The sequence below is a fragment of the Lissotriton helveticus genome, chromosome 8 (genome assembly GCF_964261635.1).
Source record: "Lissotriton helveticus chromosome 8, aLisHel1.1, whole genome shotgun sequence".
NCBI classification, from domain to species: Eukaryota; Metazoa; Chordata; class Amphibia; order Caudata; family Salamandridae; genus Lissotriton; species Lissotriton helveticus.
The window spans coordinates 1,603,153,933-1,603,178,132 of record NC_136069.1 but is presented as its reverse complement, the minus strand read 5'-3'; the positions used below and the strand labels follow the sequence as shown (position 1 = coordinate 1,603,178,132).

Genomic DNA, 24,200 nt, shown 5'->3' with positions numbered 1-24,200 from the left:
TAGGTTAAATCTATCGTTCTTTTACTCACCATGCCACCCAAGTTTAGACCCAGCCATATGCAAATCAGTCTTGACCCTGTGCCTCATGGGAACAGTCCAGACCGAACTGCCAAGCCAGGTCCTCCCTGGGCCGGAAACAAGCATCCTGTTGACCGGTTTCATGGTGAGCAAAAAAACGATGGATTTAGGCCCAGATCTCTGTACTGGGGTGAATGTATGACATTGTTCTGCATTCTGTTCATCAACTGTTGTTTTTGCATTTGTCACCCCGAGTGGGACGGGTATGCCCAGATGTGGGTCCCGTGCTCTCCATGCCACTGGAATCAAGCTATCCTGGCTGAAGAGGGGTGAAACTCCGAAACCGGTCCTAGGATGCTTGTTTCCAGTCCAGGGAGAACCTGGCTTGGCAGTTCGGGCTGGACTGTTCCCATTGGGCGCTAGGCCAAGACTGATTTGCTTATGGCTGGGTTCAAACTGGAATGGCATGGCGAGCAAAAAGACAATGAATTTAGGCCCAGATCTCTGTACTGGGGTGAATGTATGACATTGTACTGCATTCTGTCCATCAACTGTTGCTTTTGCACTCCACTTCAACTATAGCGCTAGAAACCCAGAAGATGCCAGGTCAGGCTGGGACTGTGAAACAGACCACCCACGGGAAGCGCTGAACTTGAACCCACAATGCAAGTCCTCAGAGCAAACTAAGACCTTATCTATGCTCAGACCTGCATTAGAGAAGGGAGACTTGCTCAACATTTTGGTGCAACTGGCCTGTAGCCCGCAACACTGAGAAGAGGCTGGATCCACTCTACAGTGCAACAGTAGATCTATGCCCAGACAAAGAATGGAGGCCCTGATTATTATAGTGGGCTGTCGGACCACCGCCCTCAATCACAGAAGGCAGGAGACCGCCCGTCAAGCAGGCAGCGTCCCAACCACCCAATTACGATTGGACCGGTGTGCTGGCAGTCGGAAAGTGCACTTTAACACTGTGGCATGTGCTGTGGCCCAGTTGAAGAGCTGCAGCACAAGCTGCAGTGTTAAAGTACACTTTCTGCACATCCATGCACCTAGTGTCAGGCACCATATAGTGCTTGGCACATGGTGCATGGATGTGTGTGGGGGCACCACATGTGCCCCCAGGGCCACTTTTTAGTGGCCCACTGGGGCCCTGCATGGGGGCCCCAAAGACAGTTTCAGACAGCCTTTTCATGACGGGTCGAATCGCCAAGAAAAGGCTGTCGGAAAAGGACATCAAATCAGACAATTAATTCCTGAACAAGTCCTTAGCTCAAGTCCTTGTTCTCTCTAGGCCGGGCTATGGTACTTGCTTCTCACTGCCCTACTAAAAGTCCATCTCGCATCCCACAGGGAGTATTACATGTGGCAGCTTGCAAGACATTTTACTACATCACCTGTGTACCATGATACACCCTGCAACACTTCAATCGCTTACCATAAAAACTAGAGTTTAGTTTAAGACAGAGTGCATCACCCACAAAGCACTGGAAGTCTACCATTATTTAGTTAGCCAAAAATAGAAATATATGTGGCCAATGGAGCTTGTACAGTGCACAGTCTCTTCTCCGAGACACTCCAGTATTAAAGATAAAAGCAGTCTACGACCCAATAATTTTCAGCTAGATTGACAAGAATCTGGAGTTACCGTCTGCCAGCTCTATAAACCACTTCCTTTATTATAACATTCACAAAGTTTCTGAAACCCTTCCTGTTAGAAAGGCATTCTGATTGTGGTCAAGATTCAGCTCTAGTCTTCAAACCTCTACTCTTCAGTTCCCTCACACCTCTGCAAAGGACCCTGTGTATTTGTGGTTCATTATGCTTTCTCTCACCTATCACCTAGCATGTCACTTACTCACTGCTGTCTTAGCTGATGAGACATCAACTCTAAATGTTAAAAAGTGCCCTATGATAAAAATGCACCGTTTCCATTTTCTTGATTTTAAAATATAGTCTATTTGCACTGCTTTAATGTGAACTGATTAGTGCTTCAGTTTTATTTTTGATGCGTGGTTTGGTTCAAGTGTCTGATATACATTACTGTACAAAAGGGGGTGGTGATGGACGGAGCATCTGAACCAATCAAACACTCACACCCAGTCAAAAGATCTGGGTTTAATACATCACCGTTCTTTAGCCCACTCTGCAAAGTGGTACAAATCTGTTGACTGGATGTGAGTGCCTGATTGGTTCAGATGCTCCGTCCATCACCACCCCCTTTTATACCGCTTTGATATATGTTACTGACTGTGTACATTTGTTTTCTTCTTTTAGTAAGTAACCCAGACAACAGAATACATTAAACCACACAAATAAAATGCCCTGGGTTTTGGAGCAGAGATATATTGCATGTGAGGCAAATGCTTCCTGTTGAGGTCTGCAGTCACATGCTCAGTGTTCTACTGCATTCCTTGTGTAGTTGAATACGAAAGAGAAGGTATGGGGGAGAGCCACACTCCCTGAATGACTTACATATTTGGGCAATTGATGACTGTGTCAAAGATATGGATTAATTCCAGGAAGTAGTGGAGAAGTTAGGCAGGCCCCTAGTAACCGAGACATGGAAAAACAACCCTGGTAGGGCTTCATATTGACACAGTGACGCAAACGATAATGCTGACACCGATTAAGGTACCAGACATCAGATCAGCTGCAACATGTGTCCTAGTCACAAAGAGACATTAAACCAGACTACGGTCCCTTTGAGGCAAATTTGAACTTTGCCAGCAATGTAATGCCACTCGAAGGCCTTTTTCAAGGTATCTCAGTAAACAACGTACTGGGCGGCCATCTTTCATTGCTAACATGCAATGTGTATTACTGTTGTACTGATCCTGGGTGGCCAAAACAATGCTTGAAACATGGTGGCCATCTTGGAAGAGTAAAACATATGATATACTATGGACAATACCATTCCAAGATGACCATCCAGTTTGGAAACAGTGCAGCACAGTATATGGCACACTACAGATGAAATGAGCATGAAGTATGCAGCCCTGTTTAACTGTCTGGGGAGCTGAAGGGTGCTCTTGATAAAAAATGAAAGGAAGAAATGAAAAGGGGCCTAAAATGGAAAACATGTAATAAGTAAAGGACCTGACCAGACACTGAAGCGCAATCATTTTTTAGGCAGGTGTGCACATGTGATCAAACAATATGCCATTACTCATATGGCAATAGAGCAAATGGCTGAACGGGTGGCTGAGATAAATCCAAGAATTCTATCCATCACTTTCTTGTGTCCTTTATTGTGACGCCCTTAGTGGGACAGGTATGGGCAGATGTGGGTCCCGTGCTAACCGTGCCAGAGGAACCAAGCTGCATCGGACTGGAGCGGCCCAAATAGGCTGAACACTCGTCTTGGATGGATTGAGCTCTGGTTCAGAGAGGACCTGGGCTGCCAGTTCAGGTTGGACTGTCCCTTTCGGAGCCGGAACAAGGCTGAGTTCCCTATGGTTGGGTCTAATCTAAGGTGGCAGGAGGAGCAAAAAACCATGAGCTGGAATGTGGCCTAGAGTAATTACTAGTGGCTGCGATTAACCCAAGTATTCTATCACTTTTTTGTATTCTTCAACGCATAATACGGTTATGGAGAGAAGCATGTGAATGCATACCTGCCAACTTACAAAATAACTTCACTGTGCGAGGAGGGAGCGAATCTGGCGCCAATAGCTATCTAAGAGGCACTACGCACCCCCCGCCCTCTCTAACAAAATACAAAAAACAAAAACAAATGATAATTGAGGCAGTCGCCAATGTCCTGGGATGTTTTCACACCTTTCAATGGACATCAATTGCTTGCAGCCTCTAAAAACGGGCAGGAAATCCACGGTTTACAATGGTTTTCAGCTCGTCTTCCCTGCCACCGTGTGATTTCGGGTCCTCACCAGATGACCGTGTGGCGGGAGCCGAAATCGTGGGCCACAGAGTGGCACCATGTGAGTTGGCAGGTATGTGAATGACTCTCGAACAGATATAAGCGGGCTGACCCAATAACCCTCTACATATGAATATGTGTAGATTTATTTTATTACAATGGCGTGGCCGATAGCTATGCCTGCAGGCCTTCCAAAGAAAATCTAGCAAGGATTATCACAGTGCAAATTCTGTACCTCAAGGGTTTGTCAAAGGAAGGAACCAACACCAAAATCCTTGCTTTTTACAGCAATCCGTGAGATTCCATCAAACAGTGCGTGTTTCAAAAGGCATAAACACAGAGTAATTTCGATGCACCCTTAAAAGCCTATTGGCTTTAACAAGTGCTTTTCACAATAAATAGTTGATGTCTACTGTTTTTGTTGTTACGAACAGATCAGGCCGACAGCCTGGAGCAATGGCTTGTCACCTTAACCAACTGATTCCAGCAATGTTGAGCGCAAGTTTGTCCACAAGGCAGAAAGTGCAACGCAGGCACTCTTTCAGTGGAAGCACACTGATTCTGCCAAATCAAAGTCTGTACTTCAAGTTATCAACACGTGGGCTCTTTTTCTGTTGAGCACAAACTCAGCAAAATCCGCCTTGTTGTGCGAGGCATAAAATGGAGAACACAGCAGCAATCTATCCGTCCGTCTAGGGCTGTGTCAGCACGCCCCTGAGTCACACTCTGCTCTTGTGATATTTATAGCCTGGTGTCGAAGATAATAACCGTGCTAATAGTAACGCATAGTCAGAATTTATCATTAATACCCTGATAGGAATCAAAATGGCCGCCAGCAGGAGATACCACGTAAACGGTTGCATCATTATTAATTAGTTGGGAGGCATGTTACTATTTTCAGCTCCCTCTCAGGGAGGCGGATACATGGGTCGTGGACCCAGCCACAAGCCTCCGCCTCCAAGCACATTCCACATAACAATGGCGAACCGCGCTTTCACTGGAAATGCGCTTACCGCATATCTCGTTTCAAATAATTTCTTTTCAACCAAAAACCACATCAGTAACAGCGATAGCGCAAAACTCAGTATAAAGAACACATCAGCCTAGAGGGGGGCATCTGTGAACTCACCTTTTCTGGTTCTCCTAGCAGTACAGTGCTGTTGTGGGTGTAATGTTCGTATATGGCTTCCAAGGGTGGTTGGCATTGGATGCAAAAATGAACTTTGGAAACTTGATACGCTGTAAACACAACACATTCGAACACCTGTGTGCTTTGCTCTTGTGTGGAAAGTGATTGGACACCTGGACCCAGGACAAAGGAGCGACAGTAATCACCTTAACTCGGTAACGCTTCCTTATGCCGGTTAACTTTGCCATTCTCACACAATATTTACCTCAGATAAAGGTGCCATAAATCAGGATAGCTTTGTGTTTATTAAGGGCATGTTACGTAATATTCCGTTTTTCCAACACACGTAACTCATTGCAAACGGTAAGTGGTGTTCTAACTACATTTCAAACTGGATCTTTCCAACAAATTGCCACCAAGCTAAATATTTTACCCCAGACAGCATATATGGGATCCTGGTGTGCATGCACGTGGCAGACTTTTTTTGTTGGCCGGCTGACAAACAGCATAGATCTTGGAGACTTTGGTAAATAAGCAACTGATGCTATATTTGGAACAGCATGGTCTACTTGAACCCTCACAATCTTGATTCCGCCCGGCCCACAGCACGGAGGCGGCATTAGTGGCGGTCACCGATACCATCAGGATGTCACTTGACTGAGGGTCCCCCACTATGCTTGTGCTCTTAGATCTTTCGGCAGCTTTCGACACCATCTCCAATCATGTCATGTTGGATAGACTGCGGGACATTGGTGTCGGAGGGGCGGCCTGGACTTGGATACAGAGTTTTTTGAACAACAGAACTCAATATGTACAATTAGACACATTTGTCTCTCAGACCATGGCAGTAGACAAGGCCGATCCACAGGGCTCAATTTTACGCCCCACTTTATTTAACATCTACGTGGCTCCCTTAGCTTCCATTATTAGAGCCTGTGGCTTTGAGACAGTCTCGTATGCGGACGTTACGCAGGTAATAGTCCTCATCGCGACATATCCAGCTCAGACAAAAGCCAAGTTTAAGTCCTGTATGCTGCAAATTGTCGTCTGGATGAATTAGAACTTCCTGCAGTAAAACTCCAACAAAACGGAAATCCTCCTATTTGGGTAAGCAACAGAGATATGGTCCGCAGACTGGTGGCCATCAAAACTAGGGGAGGCATAAAATACTAAGACACATGCACGGAACCTGGGCATATGAATTGATAATAAAATCTCAATGGAAGAGCATGTAAAAGCAGTATCAGGATCCTGCTTTGGTATCATCCGAATGCTGGGAAAAATTTTCCCATGGCTCCCTATGAGTGATAGAAAGACCTTAGTTCAAGCTCTACTAGTCAGCAGACTTGACTATGGCAATGCGCTCTTGACAGGCATTAGAGAAGATCTTGCAGCAAGGCTACAGGTGGTGCAAAATATAGCTGCACGACTGGTTCTTAATAAACCATGGCGTACTCCGTCTCGCCCTCTCTTGCCACAGCTGCACTGGTTACCTGTTAAAAAGAGAGCATTGTTTAAGCTACTGGTAATGGTGTTCAGAGCGCGACAGGGGATCGGCCCTCTTTATTTAAGGAGAAAGATTACAGCCTATACCTCTGGGCGCGTTCTAAGATCCAGTAATCAAAACCTACTCCGTCCATGCAAGATTAAGAAAACAAAAATGGGAGGATGCGCATTTTCTTATCTAGCCCCTCTCTATTGGAATCGCCTGCCGGACAAGCTGCGTGCATGCCCCAGCCTGAAACATTTTAAGAAGCTACTAAAAACGTGGTTGTTTTAAAGTCGCAACTCCTGGATTAGCCGTGTGCATTTTGCTGCCAAACACGCCGAGAGATCCCTCTGGGGATGATTCGTTTTGTGCGATATGTCTTAAAAAACAAAATAAATAGGGCCTAGGCAATGACCCAGTGTCTACTGCCTGGGCACCATCACAGCCATTTCCAGCAGGTCGAACATGGAAAGGGCAGTGGGAGAAATGGTTCCAAGTGCACTGCACCGTTTTTATGCAAATGGGAAACACCTTGACGATAGAAGGGATAGGCAACAGCTGATTAAAAAGTAGGCATTTAATGGTTTTCTGAAGGCAAATGGACTACAGACAGAACATAGATCAATCTTGAAAGGTATTTAAATTTCGGCCAAAGGCAACAAATGGTCCTGGGCCCTTGATTTACCTCCGTAAAAAAATTATTGTCCAGAGATTTAAATTTTTAATTTGTGTTTTTATATCATTAGAGAAGTCATTCAGCTTGGGTAGAACCAAAGTTGGTATTAGGGCACTGTATAAAAATAGCGCTGACAAAGCCAATAGGTCTCGTCTTTTGACCTATTGGCTTTGCTAATGCTGTGCAGCACCAGTAAAAAAAAAAGAAGAACTTTTTGCTGATGTTACGCAGTATCGGCAAAAAAGAGACAAAAAAGAAAAGGTGCAATAGCATGGTCCATGCTGGTGGCCTCTTACTTCTGTAGGCATGCTCATGAGTGATGAAACAATTTGTATCTTAATTGCCGATCCATGATGGCAGATGCTACTTGGATTGGTATATATAAAAATTTAATTTTACTTGTATGAAAGCACTCTTAAGCACGTGGAGCTGCCCAGCAGAAAACAGTGGCTGCTGGTTCCATCAACAAATTAAAATATTTCATGTTTTTATCTAAAAGACGGCGAGAGATGAGGGGGCAACAGGGATTGGGAAATAACAAAAAAAAAAGCATGTGGGGAAAGGAGGGAACACAGAGCGTGTGGAGGGTTAGTCAAGAACAGTAGAAGAACAGATTGGTTTGAGTTCTAGTCGGGACAGCCAAGAAGTTAAATTGATTATTGCGGTTTGTGTGACTGACTGGTTTAATGCATGGTAGGTTTTGAATCTCAGTCTTTAAAGGTATCGAGAACTCATCGTTCACCACAAATGGCAAATAGGTTGGGTGCATGCAGTGGTTTATTTACCTGGATAGCTTTACTGCTCGGCGGCCCATTCCACTGAAACTCGATGGTCTGATTGAATGCTGAAGTGCCCACTAGCTAACAAAACTAAACCCTGGTCATAATCAGAACACATTTTTACCCCAAGACTAAGTGTTCCTCCCCAAATCAAATAGGCACTTAGACAACATGTGATGTTTCGGTGCTACGCATACCACCCCTCTGTGACTGAAAAAATACACATACAAATTCCCTAGACAGTTCTAGCATACAAATACAGCTCTTACCTTAGTGGATGAGCTTATTAATGTGCAAGTTACATTAGTACCAGCTTATCGCTCTACCAAAGGAGGACCACAGATCATGCAAGAGCCACCTCAGCTCAGAGCTGGGTGAAATTACCTCCAGGTTCGCAGTACATGTTGTGACGGAAGTACACCAGGATGGAGATGCCGAAAGTCACGATGTTAAAAATGAAGAGACGCTTCTTCCAGCTGTAAGAGGTCCTCTCCTGAAATCAACAACACAGAAGAGTCAGCCATGGGGAAAGGAAGAGAAGCCTGGGTGTCTGGTGCACCAACACTAAATCACAGCTTTACTGACAGACAGATCCCTACCACCAAGCACAGCTGCTGCCACTGCTTAAGATCAGTCTTCTCAGACAGATCCCAACCACCAACAGCTGCTACCACTGCTTAAGACCAGTCTTCTCAGACAGATCCCAACCACCAAGCACAGCTGCTACCACTGCTTAAGATCAGCCTTCTCAGACAGATCCCAACCACCAAGAGCTGCTACCACTGCTTAGGATCAGTCTTCCCAGACAGATCCCAACCACCAAGAGCTGCTACCACTGCTTAAGATCAGTCTTCTCAGACAGACCCCAACCACCAAGAGCTGCTACCACTGCTTAAGATCAGTCTTCTCAGACAGATCCCAACCACCAAGCACAGCTGCTACCACTGCTTAAGATCAGCCTTCTCAGACAGATCCCAACCACCAAGCACAGCCGCTACCACTGCTTAAGATCAGTCTTCTCAGACAGATGCCTACCACCAAGCACAGCTGCTACCACTGCTTAAGATCAGTCTTCCCAGACAGATCCCAACCACCAAGAGCTGCTACCACTGCTTAAGATCAGTCTTCTCAGACAGACCCCAACCACCAAGAGCTGCTACCACTGCTTAAGATCAGTCTTCTCAGACAGACCCCAACCACCAAGAGCTGCTACCACTGCTTAAGATCAGTCTTCCCAGACAGACCCCAACCACCAAGAGCTGCTACCACTGCTTAAGATCAGTCTTCTCAGACAGATCCCTACCACCAAGCACGGCCGCTACCACTGCTTAAGATCAGTCTTCTCAGACAGATCCCAACCACCAACAGCTGCTACCACTGCTTAAGATCAGTCTTCTCAGACAGATCCCTACCACCAAGCACAGCTGCTACCACTGCTTAAGATCAATCTTCTCAGACAGATCCCAACCACCAAGCACAGCCGCTATCACTGCTTAAGATCAGTCTTCTCAGACAGATCCCAACCACCAAGCACAGCCGCTATCACTGCTTAAGATCAGTCTTCTCAGACAGATCCCAACCACCAAGCACAGCCGCTATCACTGCTTAAGATCAGTCTTCTCAGACAGATCCCTACCACCAAGCACAGCTGCTACCACTGCTTAAGATCAGTCTTCTCAGACAGATCCCAACCACCAAGCACAGCCGCTACCACTGCTTAAGATCAGTCTTCTCAGACAGATCCCAACCACCAAGCACAGCCGCTACCACTGCTTAAGATCAGTCTTCTCAGACAGATCCCAACCACCAAGCACGGCCGCTACCACTGCTTAAGATCAGTCTTCTCAGACAGATCCCAACCACCAACAGCTGCTACCACTGCTTAAGATCAGTCTTCTCAGACAGATCCCTACCACCAAGCACAGCTGCTACCACTGCTTAAGATCAATCTTCTCAGACAGATCCCAACCACCAAGCACGGCCGCTACCACTGCTTAAGATCAGTCTTCTCAGACAGATCCCAACCACCAAGCACAGCCGCTATCACTGCTTAAGATCAGTCTTCTCAGACAGATCCCAACCACCAAGCACAGCCGCTACCACTGCTTAAGATCAGTCTTCTCAGACAGATCCCAACCACCAAGCACGGCCGCTACCACTGCTTAAGATCAGTCTTCTCAGACAGATCCCAACCACCAACAGCTGCTACCACTGCTTAAGATCAGTCTTCTCAGACAGATCCCTACCACCAAGCACAGCTGCTACCACTGCTTAAGATCAGTCTTCTAAGACAGATCCCAACCACCAAGCACAGCCGCTATCACTGCTTAAGATCAGTCTTCTCAGACAGATCCCTACCACCAAGCACAGCTGCTACCACTGCTTAAGATCAATCTTCTCAGACAGATCCCAACCACCAAGCACGGCCGCTACCACTGCTTAAGATCAGTCTTCTCAGACAGATCCCAACCACCAAGCACAGCCGCTATCACTGCTTAAGATCAGTCTTCTCAGACAGATCCCAACCACCAACAGCTGCTACCACTGCTTAAGATCAGTCTTCTCAGACAGATCCCTACCATCAAGGACAGCTGCTACCACTGCTTAAGATCAATCTTCTCAGACAGATCCCAACCACCAAGCACAGCCGCTACCACTGCTTAAGATCAGTCTTCTCGCGCACACTTACAGTCCTACCTTACCAAAGATGACCAGGGAGCCATCACTTTGCAGTATTGGCACAAAAAGGATGGAATGCTCCACCGCTGAGCCCTGAGGCGGTGGACTAGGAGATGTTTAAAAGTGGATTGTCTTCCAGTTCGTTTTGTTTGACCGATAACCTTCCATTACGTCCATGTTGGATAACAGATATCTCTCATTAGTCATCAGAGTGACAAACGGTGCATTATACATCACAGTTATAAAACTATAACTTTACATAAACATCAGACACAAGGGGAGAGTGAGAAACCTTGACGAAGGAGTAGTGAGGAAACAGGGCAAGATCACTGGATGAACATCAGGCATGAGGGCAGGAGAAAAGTGTTGAAGATGGGTTGGTTAGGAGAACAGCCGTCGCAATTGCCAAAGCACCTGAAAAACACCTGCCGAAAAACCTGAAATATACTGATGTAGACATACCCCTGCCTGTGGAGTAGATTTCTAACAGGCATCCACAAAGAATCCCGGGAGTATGCTAGGAAACTTACAACTGTCAAGCATTCTCAGGAACACAAATGCTCAAAATATTAACATTCTGAATTCCCTCAAGGTTCATGTGCATCAGGATTAGTAATAACCACCCACCCTATGGGGAGACCCCTTGCTCTAAATGCTCACAATACCCCTAGCCTGCCTTAGAAACACCGTTAATCGTAGAGCAAATTTACATGCATTTACAAGTCGCGATGCGGCTGATCATCCACTCCTGAAGGTGTCCCACTATGAAAATCCATCCTAAACCTTGGACTGTGAGAACTCTGCCTTACTGGCTGATTTCTGCATTCGAGAGTACATCGAAGGGAGGGTAAATGCAACCAATAAGCACTAGTAGATCAAGCTATGGAATTTACTTTCAGTTTTTGCACACTAAAGTAGCACTCAGGTGCAATCAAAGGTCTAGGAACTGGGCTCAGAGCAATTAGACTTCTAGCCTTTGAAGAAGAACTAGAAGAGAAAATGACGAGAAAAGAGTGAGAAGATTGAAAAACTTCACCCACGAAGCAGAACATACAGTAAGAAGTATAGACGAATTCATGTGTAGTACTAAAGTGGCAGGAATCAGCGAATGAAAGAATGGAAGCCGGAAATTGAGATTTACTACACAAAAGAAGGAGGGAACTATAAATATGCAATAGCTTACTACATGAAAGAGGAGATTTCATGGCGAATTTGTAAGCCTGGAAAAAGCACCCTTCATGAGACTAGATATGAGAACAGGGCATCCAAAGCCGTGCAGAGTAATCAGTGGCAGAACCGGAAGACTGAATGATGCCAGAAAAAATATCTAGAAAACTAAAGAAAAGAATCTTTGTGATATTAGAATACCCAAAGAGGAAATAAACCAGCCAGTTTACATTTTACCCCCACAGCGTATATATGTATATATATATTTTGCTGCATACTAGACAAATCACATATTCTGTACAGTGCAAGCTAAAACATTCTAATTCCAGAGTTGCTTGACTTACAATGCCTGATCAACCCGGCCCACTAGGGCACATCCGGTACCGTCAGTAGGTAGGCTTTAAAAGGGCCCTAAATATCCTTTGGCCGTGAGGGCAGGGCCAGAGGATAAGCCCCTGTTAGAGAAAATGAATCAACAGCTACAATAACATTCCCACACCAGGAGGAGCAATCACACAGAACAAAACACTTGGAACAAGCTTCCAGCTTAGTCCGAATAGATTGTTTTACTAAATAATGAGGCAAGCACTGGCAATGGTCTCACGTTTTGTAAACTGGAAAGGTTGTGTAACGTACAGAAGTAGCATAGGCATATATTGGTTCCCCACACGCAAGGCACCTTTTCTGTTGGTACACATGTACTGTGCGTGCCTGTCTTGTGTAAACATGCACTGGTTCTACCTGTCCTGCCTAATTACAAAACAATTGGCCCTACCATGCCAGGGCAAGGAGCTAGAAATAACAGTCGACAGGGGTGCAGAGGGGCATGGTGCCAAGGTTAAGGCCATGGTGCAGGCTGCACTGAACATACAACTACACACACAAAACATTTCAGGGGATTCAATGCCAACGTGACCTGAGTAATAAAGGCAACGCAGTAAAAGGTGAAAAGCACAAAACAGAACAATATGAATCCTATTAGAGAGAACCCACGTGAGAAATACAGGATTTCTCATGTGGAGTCTTGATGATAGTGACGTGTCAACACAAAAATAATAAGTCTGTGCAAGAGCCTACAGAACTAGACCCTGCGACTCATCCCACTGTCTTTTCACGAGGGGTGGGCAGAATTCGTGGAGTCTGATTCAGAGGAATCGCATGTAATTACACTACAATTCCACCAGATTCCAAGGGATTCCTCAACAGGCGGAGTGGGCCGTTGGCGCTATTTTTTTAGCCTTGCGTCCAACAATGGAAGCGAGGATGCATTTTGCCTAAGAAAATAACGCAGCCAAATACCACTCAGCACCCCTCAAACTCTGCCGGGATTAGAAGTTGTAATCACTACAGAGTATGCAAGGGCGTCAAGTGATATGCAGTGGTTTGTAAACTTTATAAATCACTGAATAATTTTTAATTCCACCAGTGGATCGGCAGAAATTTTAATTGATCAGTAATTCTACGATACAAGAGTAACAGGATTTACCAAAATTCCTCTGATTCAGTCAGTGGAATTGAAAATTCCACACAGGCCTACTTTTTAACCTGGGAGTAGGCAGTCGACCACTCTCTCCGACTCCTCATTTGGGGATTGCATAAATGTTTGCTTAGTTTGTCACCCCATCTATTCCCACTTAAACTGCACTAACATCTTTGGCCCCATGGCACTGCCTTCATCTCAGTTTCCTCTCTTGGAGACAGTTTGTCACCCCAAGCCCTTCTTGGACCCAAGATTATCTCCTTAACACCGGCTCCTTCTCGGTGGGCGGAGGAGTCATCCTATAGTCAGCTTCATTTGCCACTTAGGCTCAGACTCACCTTACACCCCTCTTCCTGAGCTGCAAGGGCGCTATCTGTTAGACTCAGCATAAACCAACCCCGAATCCTTTTCCAGGGCATCAGTTCAACCCTTCCCCATAAGCTCCAGTTATTACCCCACCTTCTTGGGAGTAGGGTTTTAAGCTCTGGCAGCCACAGGGCTTCAGTTGTTCCCTCTGGGCAGCTGAGGGTTTTGTGGACGCAGGGAAGGCAAATTTAATATTCTAACTGTGGTGTTAAAATATTTTTAGCAAATGGCAACTTTCCCCAAATCAGTCAAGGGGGCGTATTTACTATTCTAGCCTCAATCCTGGAAATGTTTGGTGAAAGTAAATAATTCAGAAAATATTTTTTGAAAGTTATAATAAATTGAAAGTTTGCAACACTGGAAAGGGGGTCAAGGCACTAAACTAGGAATACCATGTCTTGACCTCTATATACATCCATTGACATGTATACACCCCAAAAAGCTAGCATGCTGACTTCTCAATTCCAGGATACCGGGTTTCAGGCCAGCGGTCTCTAAGCAACCTGCCTACACATAACCTTCTGAATCCTAACTCGCCTTAGTTCTTACTTTAATCAGGAGGAGGACACACTTCCCTCAGACACCATGTGACTATGTTTAAAAATCTCAGATCAACAAGGCACCTGCCCTTTTACTTCCGGGCTCCGCTTTCTCACCTAGTGTTAAAAGAGGAGGAAGACAACAACAACACACAACCTATTTCCTTCATTTGGTGCCATCAGACCATGGGCCTGGCTGAGCCAGGTTCTTTTCTTTTATCAAATGTTGATTGGAGAGCCCCGTAAAGTCTTCTAAAGCACCAACCACACCTACTGGAGTGGATCTTTGCAAAGATAAGGTCTTTTGTGCCATAGTAGATAATCTGTTTTCCTTGTGGTGTAGTGGGTTTCGCCACAACTCTTTTTCCTGTTTCAGAGAATGTTGGTCTCTCTATGTGCTTGACTCTAGGTAAATATGACGGGAGTAGGGCTGCTGTTTTTATGCTCTGGGCTCGAGCCGCTTCATAGAGCAGGAGTTAGCTGACAGGCAGCAGTCCTTCCTCGCTGGTGCCCAGTGAGCTGGGCCGGAGCGAAACGCCCTGCTGTGGGCCGGGAGCAGAAGAGCGGTGTTTGTTCACAAGGAAACGCCCCTCTGTTCCTCAGAGGCCGTCAAAAAAGCATGTTGGGAGAAGGGCTCCCTTCACCTAAGCCAGAACCAGATCTAACAGCGATCGATCTTCTTGATGCGTGTCATCACATACCAATTAACTCAAATTATTAGCAGTTACTAAGGTTCTGTGTTCAAGATTTTCAATGTGGTCTTACCTTTTGGGTTAATGTCAGCCCCAAGGATATTTACGAAGAGGTTAGTTTCCCTCGTAGCTCTCATCCGACAATTCAGTAATCATGTAACATCCTTACCTGTATGAGTGGCTGATCCATTGTCTACCTGTAGCAGGGGAGTCTCGACATAACCAAGGTTTTCAGCTCCTGGTCTGTCACCGGATTCTAATCCTACCAAGAAATCCTTTGTCCAGCCACCACAAAATTTGGAATTTATTGCCGCCAGCTTCCGGACATCAGAAGGATTTGTGAATCTACCTGAAAATAGATCTTCAAAGTTCAGGCTGAGGAAATCCAGAGTTCACGTTGATCGAAGTCATCCAACCAGGCATTGGCTTTGAGTACAAGAAGACACGCTATGTTCTACAACTGATCAGTTCAAATTTTATTGGTGCATCTTTTAGTTGGGGACTGGCCATTCATTGGGATTTCTCTCTTTCTGTAGGCACCCTGTGTATTCATCCTTCTGTTGTATCACCTACACCTAGGCCCAGGGATCAAACATCTGCTCAAGCTCTGGCATCTTCCTTCTCAAAACTACGACACAGCAATTTCAGTATCTCCTTACATCAAAGACGGTCTTCATTGGTGTCTTAGCCTGCAAATCTCAAGAAAGAGTTAATCTGCCCCGTCTCCTGCCTATGACTATCACTACAGATGCAAGCAAGATAGGATGGGGTGCAACCCAGGGGTTCTATTCAGCACAAGGGAGGTGGGCTCAATATGACCTTGGCCACCGCTGGGCAGCAATTATATAGGTTCTACTCTTTTTTTTTTGCAGAGTTTTATATAGCGCGAACTAGACCCGAACCGAATCCGGTATCAGAGCCCTTTACATAGCACCAGTTACGTTACATGAGGACGGACACACATTCATTTTTAGGCACGGGGAGATTAAGTGATTTGCCCAGAATCACAGGAGGTTTTGGCGTCGTTACCGAGACTCGAACCCAGATCCGAGGTCGAGCGCCCTAGCTGTTAGGCCAACTCCTCTCCCCTACTCTAGTTTTCACACTTATTTCAGGTCAATCAGTTGGCTTTTGAACAGACAATACAATAGTCAAGACCTACACAAACAAACGGTCAAGAACGGGCTCAGCTTCTCTAGCTCTCTTAGCTGTCAACATCTGCTCCTGGGAAGAGAACATATGTTCGCCCTGTCCGGCTCTCTTATTCATTGAATACTAAATGTGAGTTCAAATCATTTAAGAATCTTGCTTCCCTCTAACAATTTCAACTTATACTTTCGAATTTTCCTAGACGTTTGCTAACCATTCAGTAATCAAATGGTGGATGTCTTTACAAGCTCACACAATGCTCCTCTGCCACGTTGCCTCTCCGGGTCTCCAAAGATGCCTGGGGAGTGGATGCTTTAACCTCTCCTCAGCAGCCTCTTATGTATGCCTTCCCGTCAATTCATTTGATTCCCAGGTTATTAGTTAGTGTCCAGAAAGATAGGGTACATTTAATGTTTGTTGTCCCGTTCTGGACCCAGATAAGTTGGACCTCTTGAGTGAACGAACAACGCAAGCCAGAAGAGTGGACTCTTCCTCTAGACCCATGTCCACTCCGGAGTCCTCTTCTGTCCCAGACCTACTGTCGGTTTCTCCGTCAACCTGTCTGGAAGCTTATGGAAGATGTCTTTTGATCTCATTGTCATTCCACCTCACAATCATATGCCCATAAATAGAAAGTTTCGTCTGTTCATGTTCAAGCAAATCTCTGGGTCCCTGCATGTGAAACTAAGTAGGTTCTTCAATTTCCTTAAGATAAGTTTTAATTGGGTTTAACAGTTTCCATCCTCCGAGTTCTGTGGAGGGAATAAGGCTGTTAGATTACCTTGGAAGGGGTTGGGGGCTCTTTCAAATAAAGAGAAATTGGAAAAGCAGCTCCTGAAACGTTTCTCACTTCACTGTCCTCCTCTTAAACCAACTGTACCTTTTTGGGATTTACCCTTGAATTTATAAGCACCAGTTTCCTCTTGAACCACAAGCGGTTGTTTCTTTAAATTTTCTGACATTTAGCTTTTCTTTCTTGTGGCCATTACTACAGCACACAAGTTGGGATCTTGTCTAGAAGACCTCCCTATCTGTCTTTTTTCCAGACAGGTGGGTTCTTCGTTTGGTTACAGCTTTTTGTGCCAAAAAGGCTTCCTTTTTCCATAAAGACCAGGAGATTGTTCTTTCTGTTCTTTGATCCCTCCGCTTTGGAGGAGAAGTGGCATCTTCTGGATGTCATCAGGGCAGTGAAGGTTTAGTTATCTTGTTAAGATGAATTATGGGTGTGTCACATTGCTTGTCAACTTTGGTCCTTTTAAACACGATTATAAACCATTTACTTTCTCCCTAACTTCTCTCGCTGGCTTATTCATCTGAAGGAGCATCTTTATCACGAACTGTTCAAGAGCGGTCCACTCGCGAAATGCCAGGCTCTCAGAAGGAAGCAACAAATGCCTCTATTCGGGACAATTGTCATGCAGCGAACTGGGCAATCCCATTGACTTTTGTAAAGCAGTCCTAGTTGGACTGAATGAATCGCAAATCTTCTAAATTTGGGATTAAAATTCTAAACGCTCCTTTGTAAAACTGTAAAATTATTTTTTCTCATATAATACTAGTATTTCTTTTTGGTTGAATACGGTTGTGTTCGCAACACTTTGGAGTTAGACTTTTATTTCAGATCGTGAAACTAGGAAGCTTGGTATTTCTTAATTAAAGTATTGATGAGGTAGGATTGAGAACGTACTTACCGGTAATCTTCATTATTCCAGTTATAGTTCCACGCCTCAGAATTTACAATTCCTACTGTCCATCTAGTTCTCACAAAATCTGATTATTATTCGCTTTAGGATGCCAGGACGTGTTGGGTTCTCTCTCCCCTTTTAATACCAGGTAAGAAGGTGGATCTGGTAAGGGGAAGCTTTTGGGAGGTGTTTTGTTGATGTAAGATTTTTAAGCTGGTATCCCATAGTGCCTGGGGGGAGGTGTGACTACCTCATTTAAGTGAGCACCGGGACAATGAATGATAATCTGCGTAAAGAAGAATACCTGTAAGTAACCAGGCCGTTCCCAACCTCTTGAGGTTATCTCAGGAGTGGCCACTGTGCTGCTGGCTACTGCCAAGGCTTCAGTTCTTTCATCAGCCCCCCCTTATTCTCGGCACCAAATGCCATTTTAGACAATCCTATCCTTAGCGGATAGAGTGAATGTCTCTTACGCACCACTGAATGCTGCGTAAATTGGCAATGCAAAGGCTTATGCAGCTGTGTCTTCAGCAGTGTACAAGGCGGTACAAAGGACGTCCCATTTGGCTGGTACAACACACACACAAGCTTCCAAGAACAAGACAAAGCACTAAATGGGAACAGCCAGCATCTGTTTGGGGAACAGGCTGTTTTCTCTCTGTGGCCAGGAGTTTGCACCATCTCTAAGGTAAAAGCCTAGCACAGGCCATTCCAGAAGCTTTGCCACCCAGGACAAAAAGAACACAGTTTGTAATTTGATTATTTTTGTCAACTGACTGAAGTTTATTGCACGCTGCACATCAGCAATCCAGATGTTTTCACATTAAGAGTAACAATGTGTGAATCCCATGATGAAATTCAAATTACAAGTCTAACAGGCCCTTGTTTAGTTTAAAAAAAAAATCAAGGGCCTGCATGATGTACGTTGTTTTCATTGAAGTGATTATAATTCAATTAATAACCCTAGGCCACGCATGCTCTTATGTTTTAGGAAAGAAGGGCTACAGAACATTCAACTTACTTCAAAACAAGTTCCTGGCCCTTTAAACGAGGCTTTGTAGCGAGCCGCCCTCACTGAATGTTGGTGGGTGGCATTGGGGACATCCCTTGTGGGCAGTCTGTCACAATGAGTTAAGATTGCCACTTCCATGCCTGCTGCCTTTGGGGGTATCTTGGGTTGTCACTGTATGCTATGCACCATTGTTAGTACCTGACGGTGAAGGGGTATTTTTGGAGGAAAGGGGGTGTGGGTAGTTAGTAGCATGCTGTAGGAGGATAACCCTGCCCAGGGTATACGCAAGGCAGTAGATATCTGTGGTGCTAGCGGAGGCGTGCTGCATGAATGTGTTACCTTGTGCAAGGGTTACCGGTGCCTGTGAGATGGGTCATCTGGCGTCTGGAAAACCTGTTCTCTGATGTCAGCTGCCCTAACAGGCACAGGCTATTCCTGTATATCAGAGTTCATATGATCCCTCTGGTGAGGTCACTGGTGTCGGCATATGTCACTTCCTGAGATGCCATTGGTTCAAAGGTTATGCAATGGAACTTTTTTTTTTTTAAATGTTTATTAAACAGCTTGCACATAGAGATCATACATCACCCCGAACACAGGGGGGTCAAGGCATTGACTATAGTAGGGTAATACAAGCCGACAATTTTCCTCGGAATCACAACTTGTGCAAACATTGGACCCCAACAATCAACCCACCATCCAACTTCCCCCCAGATCTCAGGCATGATGCAATGGAACTTTCTGGGATTTTGCCAAATATGCCATCCACGAATGCATCTGAATGGGCAATGCGACCTCATTTTGGGTAGGACCATGTTAGGGCACAAGTGTACATAAGGGGGGAGGGGGCTGTCCCTCTACTGCTGAGCTGTCCTGTGCCTGTACTCGCAGACAAAAAGTCATGACAACTGCTTTTGCCATTAAATACATAAAAAGAGGTCACGTTTTTTCACTGTCGCATTTACATATAACTTTATATAGCACACAGAGGATTTTCACAAGGATTTTCAGCACTCCAGGCAAAATACAATTTTGCCAGCTGGAGGCTTCCCCGTTCAATTAAACCCAGTTTCAGCCTCTTCTCACGATGGTGCCTTCTGCGGCTTTACCAAAGCCTATGGAAGCACATCACCTTTGGAATCGTTGGTTACAACAGTTTTGTAATGCTAGTTTTTTATTTACTTATAGCACTTTGAAGTCATCTAGGACAACTGGGGCTCTAGGTGAGCCTGACGTCACGCAATGCTGAGCTTTCGATCAAAGGTAAGAGGAAGGACAATCCTCTCTCATGCACCGGATCTCGAGGTTATAGGGAAACGTTTAACCACAGAGGGGAAAACTTTCTTTACCAAATTCCTATAAACAACTACCCTAAGTCCTAGAAAAACCCCCTACGAAGAGAAGTCATGATGGAATCCCAGAAACCCCTGCCGCAGGCCTTCAGCACGGATGTATGACGTTTCAACGTATTCTTTTACAACGCATGCCATTACGACGCAGGTTTTACAATGCAAGTCGTTACAACGACTTGCGTTGGGGGGTGCTGGATAGTGAATAGTTTAATTTACTATTCCAACTCCAGTCCCCGTGGATAGTAGGGAAGGTGTTGGATAGTAATTAAACTATTCCCTATCCTAGAGCGCCCCCCAGCGCAATGCGCTGTAATAACTTGCGTTGTAAAAGTTGCGTCGTAATGGTAGTGCGTTGTAAAAGTTGCGTTGTAAAGGATGTTCCCCCTTCAGCACACCAGCAACGCAGCACCAGAACGGACCACAGCTTTATTATTATCTGGGCTCCCTATTTTATTACATTTATTTTTAAACATGTCTGTATGTATTCATCCATATTTTTTTCAATTTGTTGTACTTAACCAGGTTTATGGTTTGCTGTTTTGAACACGAAGATGTCAGTAATCGACTGAAACGTGTATTTAATTTGTAAATGAACATCAAAAAATAAATGCAGACTGAGTAACAGGCTGTTTGTTTTCTGTCTGCTTTAGCAGACCGAGACTCTTAGTTACAAGGAGTTAATCCTAAACTCTACAGGTATTATTCTAGAAACAAGCGGCTTTAAGTACAGAGCGGGAGGGTGACCAAAGAGCAAACAGGGCCCCCCATCCCGGGGAGCAGGGGGTTAACTCACGCCGAGCGCATCGAAGCCCCGTCACATGCGCTGCTCACTCCAGCTTGGAACGGAGAGTGGTTGGCGCCAAGAGGCAGAGCTGAGCTTTCCCCGGGAGTCACGAACCAGGAAGTGCACTGTGTTTTTCATCACAGACCTTCCTTGCACCATTTTCCCCGGACAGAGGCGCAGACAACATTTGCTGAAAGGATAAAAGCACAGTCCTTGAATCTGACCTTGTGTAATGTAACTTGCGCTCGTGCAAGCGCGGCAATGCCCTTGGGCCGAGTTCGCGCTAAATAAAATGCGAAAAAAATCGTCCTACCCGAGTGGCACAGCGTTCTAACCGCACAGCACAACTTCCTGCTCAGGGTGTTACAGCCCCGCATTGGCCAATACTAGCTGAAACATTTAATGCCGAAACGAGAAAAGTGAGACAAAATAGATTGAATAAAGTTAGAATAAAAAAAGAAAGGATTAGATTAACAGATAGTTAGGGGTTGGACACAGAAACTGCATTAGGTATGAGTGAGTTAGTAAAATCAGGGGCGGCCTTAGGCATGTGCAAGCTGTGCACCTGCACAGGGCCACCAAACACCAGGGGCCACCACGCCAATAAATATCCTTAATATAATAATCCTCTGAGGATGGATACATATTTGCATTGCGGCCCCTGGCAGGGATTTGGTGGCCTCCGGCTCGGTTCCACTTCCAAACACCCTGATCCCCCCTCACCCCCTCCTCTTCACTGGCCTCAGCGCTCCGCCCCGCCCGGACCCCCTCTTCCGGGGCCCCCTACCTACGCTCCCTGCCCAGGGCCACCATGAGCCTAGAGCCGCCCCTGGTAAAATACTGCTAGGGTTTGCCTCCTGCGAGGATAGCTGCTGAGAGGGCCTGAACTGTGGGACACAGAAAGCCAGAATTTGCAGTTGAGTTACTTTTGGCAAGACCTTCTCAAGGACCTTCAAGACTCCATTTTTAGGTCTCGCTAGAGCCAGCGCATGCGCTACTCTGGCGAGAAATTTAGTAGCTGGGTTTTAAAAGTGCTAGTGCTACCCTCAGGCTTTTGCAGGCCACTAGCTTGCTGTTACGCCCACAAGCGTGCGCGCGATGTGCCCAGCTGCCATGGCTCATTAAGCCTTACAGCGCACGCGTGAATCCCCTCCCTTCTCCCACTCCCTCCTCGTCCGCTTCATTTTTTGCTTTCACTTTAGCGCCGCGAGTCCGTGCCACATTCACAGCCACGCGGCCATTGCTTGTTTTAATTATTATTAAAATCTGCTCCTGCCGCCTGCTTAAAAGCATTGGCCCCCTGGTCCGTTTATATTTATTGTGGCCTCACGGCTCTTCCTTCTGCCGCGTATCGCTCCCTTCTTTTGTTCCCCAGGCCCCTTGATCTTGACTTGTGCTTTGAAATCGCGCACAGCAGATTTAGGTGACATCTTGTTTCTCCTGCTGTCTATAAGCATGTGTTAGGCTGGAGAGGCGCGTGCCTCAAAATGCTAAATAACCGCCCCTCAACACCTTCCTCGCCAACCAGACACGTCACTTGTCTAACTCTTGTTTAGGTGTGGCTCACGAGCCTGTGGCGTGAGTGTACTGCGTGAGTGCACACATGGAGAAACGAGCACAATCACGTGCTCCTGTACCGTGGCATAGGGCAAGCGAGGCCAGCTTCAAGAAGCCTAATTGTGCCGACCCAGCAAGGACCGGGCAGGAATCTACAAGAGTCTGAAGATGCTGGCAGGTCACCAAGATGTATGAATCAGGCTTTTATTTCTTGAGAGGGTGACCAGAACTTTAAAGCCAAAAACCAGGACATTTCACAATAAGCATTGGCATAGCCAATAGGTCTCGCATTTGGGACCTTATAAGTGTTTAGCCATGCAACAGTTTGTGTTGTTGCACCAAGGATATTCTGCTGCATACCTAAATACTTATACGGTCCAAAAAGCAAGACCTATTGGCTATGCCAATGCTTGTTTTGATCGTCAGAATTTCTCAGCAGAAGAAATCTGCTTAATTTGTAGCGGGTGACTGTTTCTGCACGGAGGAGTTTCACCTTCAACTCTCCTGGTGTGTGGCACGGGCACGCACGAGACCCGCTGTAGCTACAGGAGTGGTTGCCTGGCAAACATATGCTATTCTGGCCACAAATCTCTCTACTGAATTAACCCCTGCTGCATCGGCTAATTTTGCATCTGTATGTGTAATTACAGGAATTTTCTGGATGAAATGCTACATGGATCATCCTGTGCTAAAAGTCAACAACAAGTAAGTGCAGGAGATGCTATTAAACTGAGAGGAGTTGACTATGCAGAAGCCTGTGGAGATTGTAAAAAGGGCTGAAAACACTGATGAAAACCTAAAGGAGTTGTCTGAGATGGGGAAGGCGAAAGTTGTTCGCAACAGGGCTAAAAAGATGGATGAGACCAGCAGCTCTGCTACTTTAAGCCAAAGGTGGTGGCAGATCTGTGTGGATTTGCTTCAAGCATGTTAAGGGGTCATCTTACAGCTGATAAAACTTGTCCTGCTTTGGGTCAAGTGATCCAGAAATGCAAATTAAAGGGACATTTTGTAAGGGTGTGTCGGGCAGGACGGGTGGGGAAAATAAATCTACTAAATCCCCTTTCAGTGCCCTAGGAAACAGTGAGAAAGAAGGGACCGGTCATGATATTTTTTTGCAAGATGAACAAGTAGGAAATATTAGTGATGACAACTCATATTGAACGATCAAAGTTGAGTGTGAGGGTGATTCGGGTGAAAAATACACTCTGATTGGGTAAGAATATCTCACCAGATATCCAAAGCATTTTGTTAGCCCACCTGATGTCAAATTGGTGGCAAATGGAAATAAACCCATAGATTTGGTATGGTAGGTTATATAGAATCTCACTTGGAGTTTCAAGGTGTGTAAGTGCCTTCTAAAGTTTATTTTAATAAGAATGGTTTGTGTTTAATAGGTTGGCCCCAGCAAAGAGGCTTGTTCATAAGATTGGATCCCAACCATTCTGACCACGTTTTAGTTGCTCAGTCTGAGGATGCTGTGGTTGAGGAAAAGTTATAAAAGTGTTTGTGTAGAATTTGTCCAGGTGTTCAGTGATAAATTGGGTTTGTTGAGGGGATTTATGCACAAGATCATTATGAAGGAGGGGGCTGTTCCCAAGGCTCCTTAACCTTGTGTGTCTCCCCTAGACATGTGAGAGCCATTGAGTCAAGAGTTACAGAAATTATGTGATAAAAGAATCATTGATGAGATAGAGGCATCTGAGTGGTTGGCTCCTGTGGTCCTGGCTAAGAAGATCAATGGGGATTTACGCTTATGTGTGGAACTAC

General features: G+C 45.5%; 1 protein-coding gene across 2 annotated transcripts in view; it reads right to left on the bottom strand.

The window, feature by feature from the left end:
* The window catches only part of PGAP2 (post-GPI attachment to proteins 2), a 171,389-nt gene that overhangs the window by 9,093 nt on the left and 138,096 nt on the right, over positions 1-24,200 (bottom strand). For both annotated transcript variants that reach the window (XM_078658657.1, XM_078658658.1), the window contains exon 5: positions 8,356-8,464. In XM_078658657.1, coding sequence (XP_078514783.1) covers positions 8,356-8,464 — 109 coding nt within the window. The remainder of the gene's footprint in view (positions 1-8,355; positions 8,465-24,200) is intronic.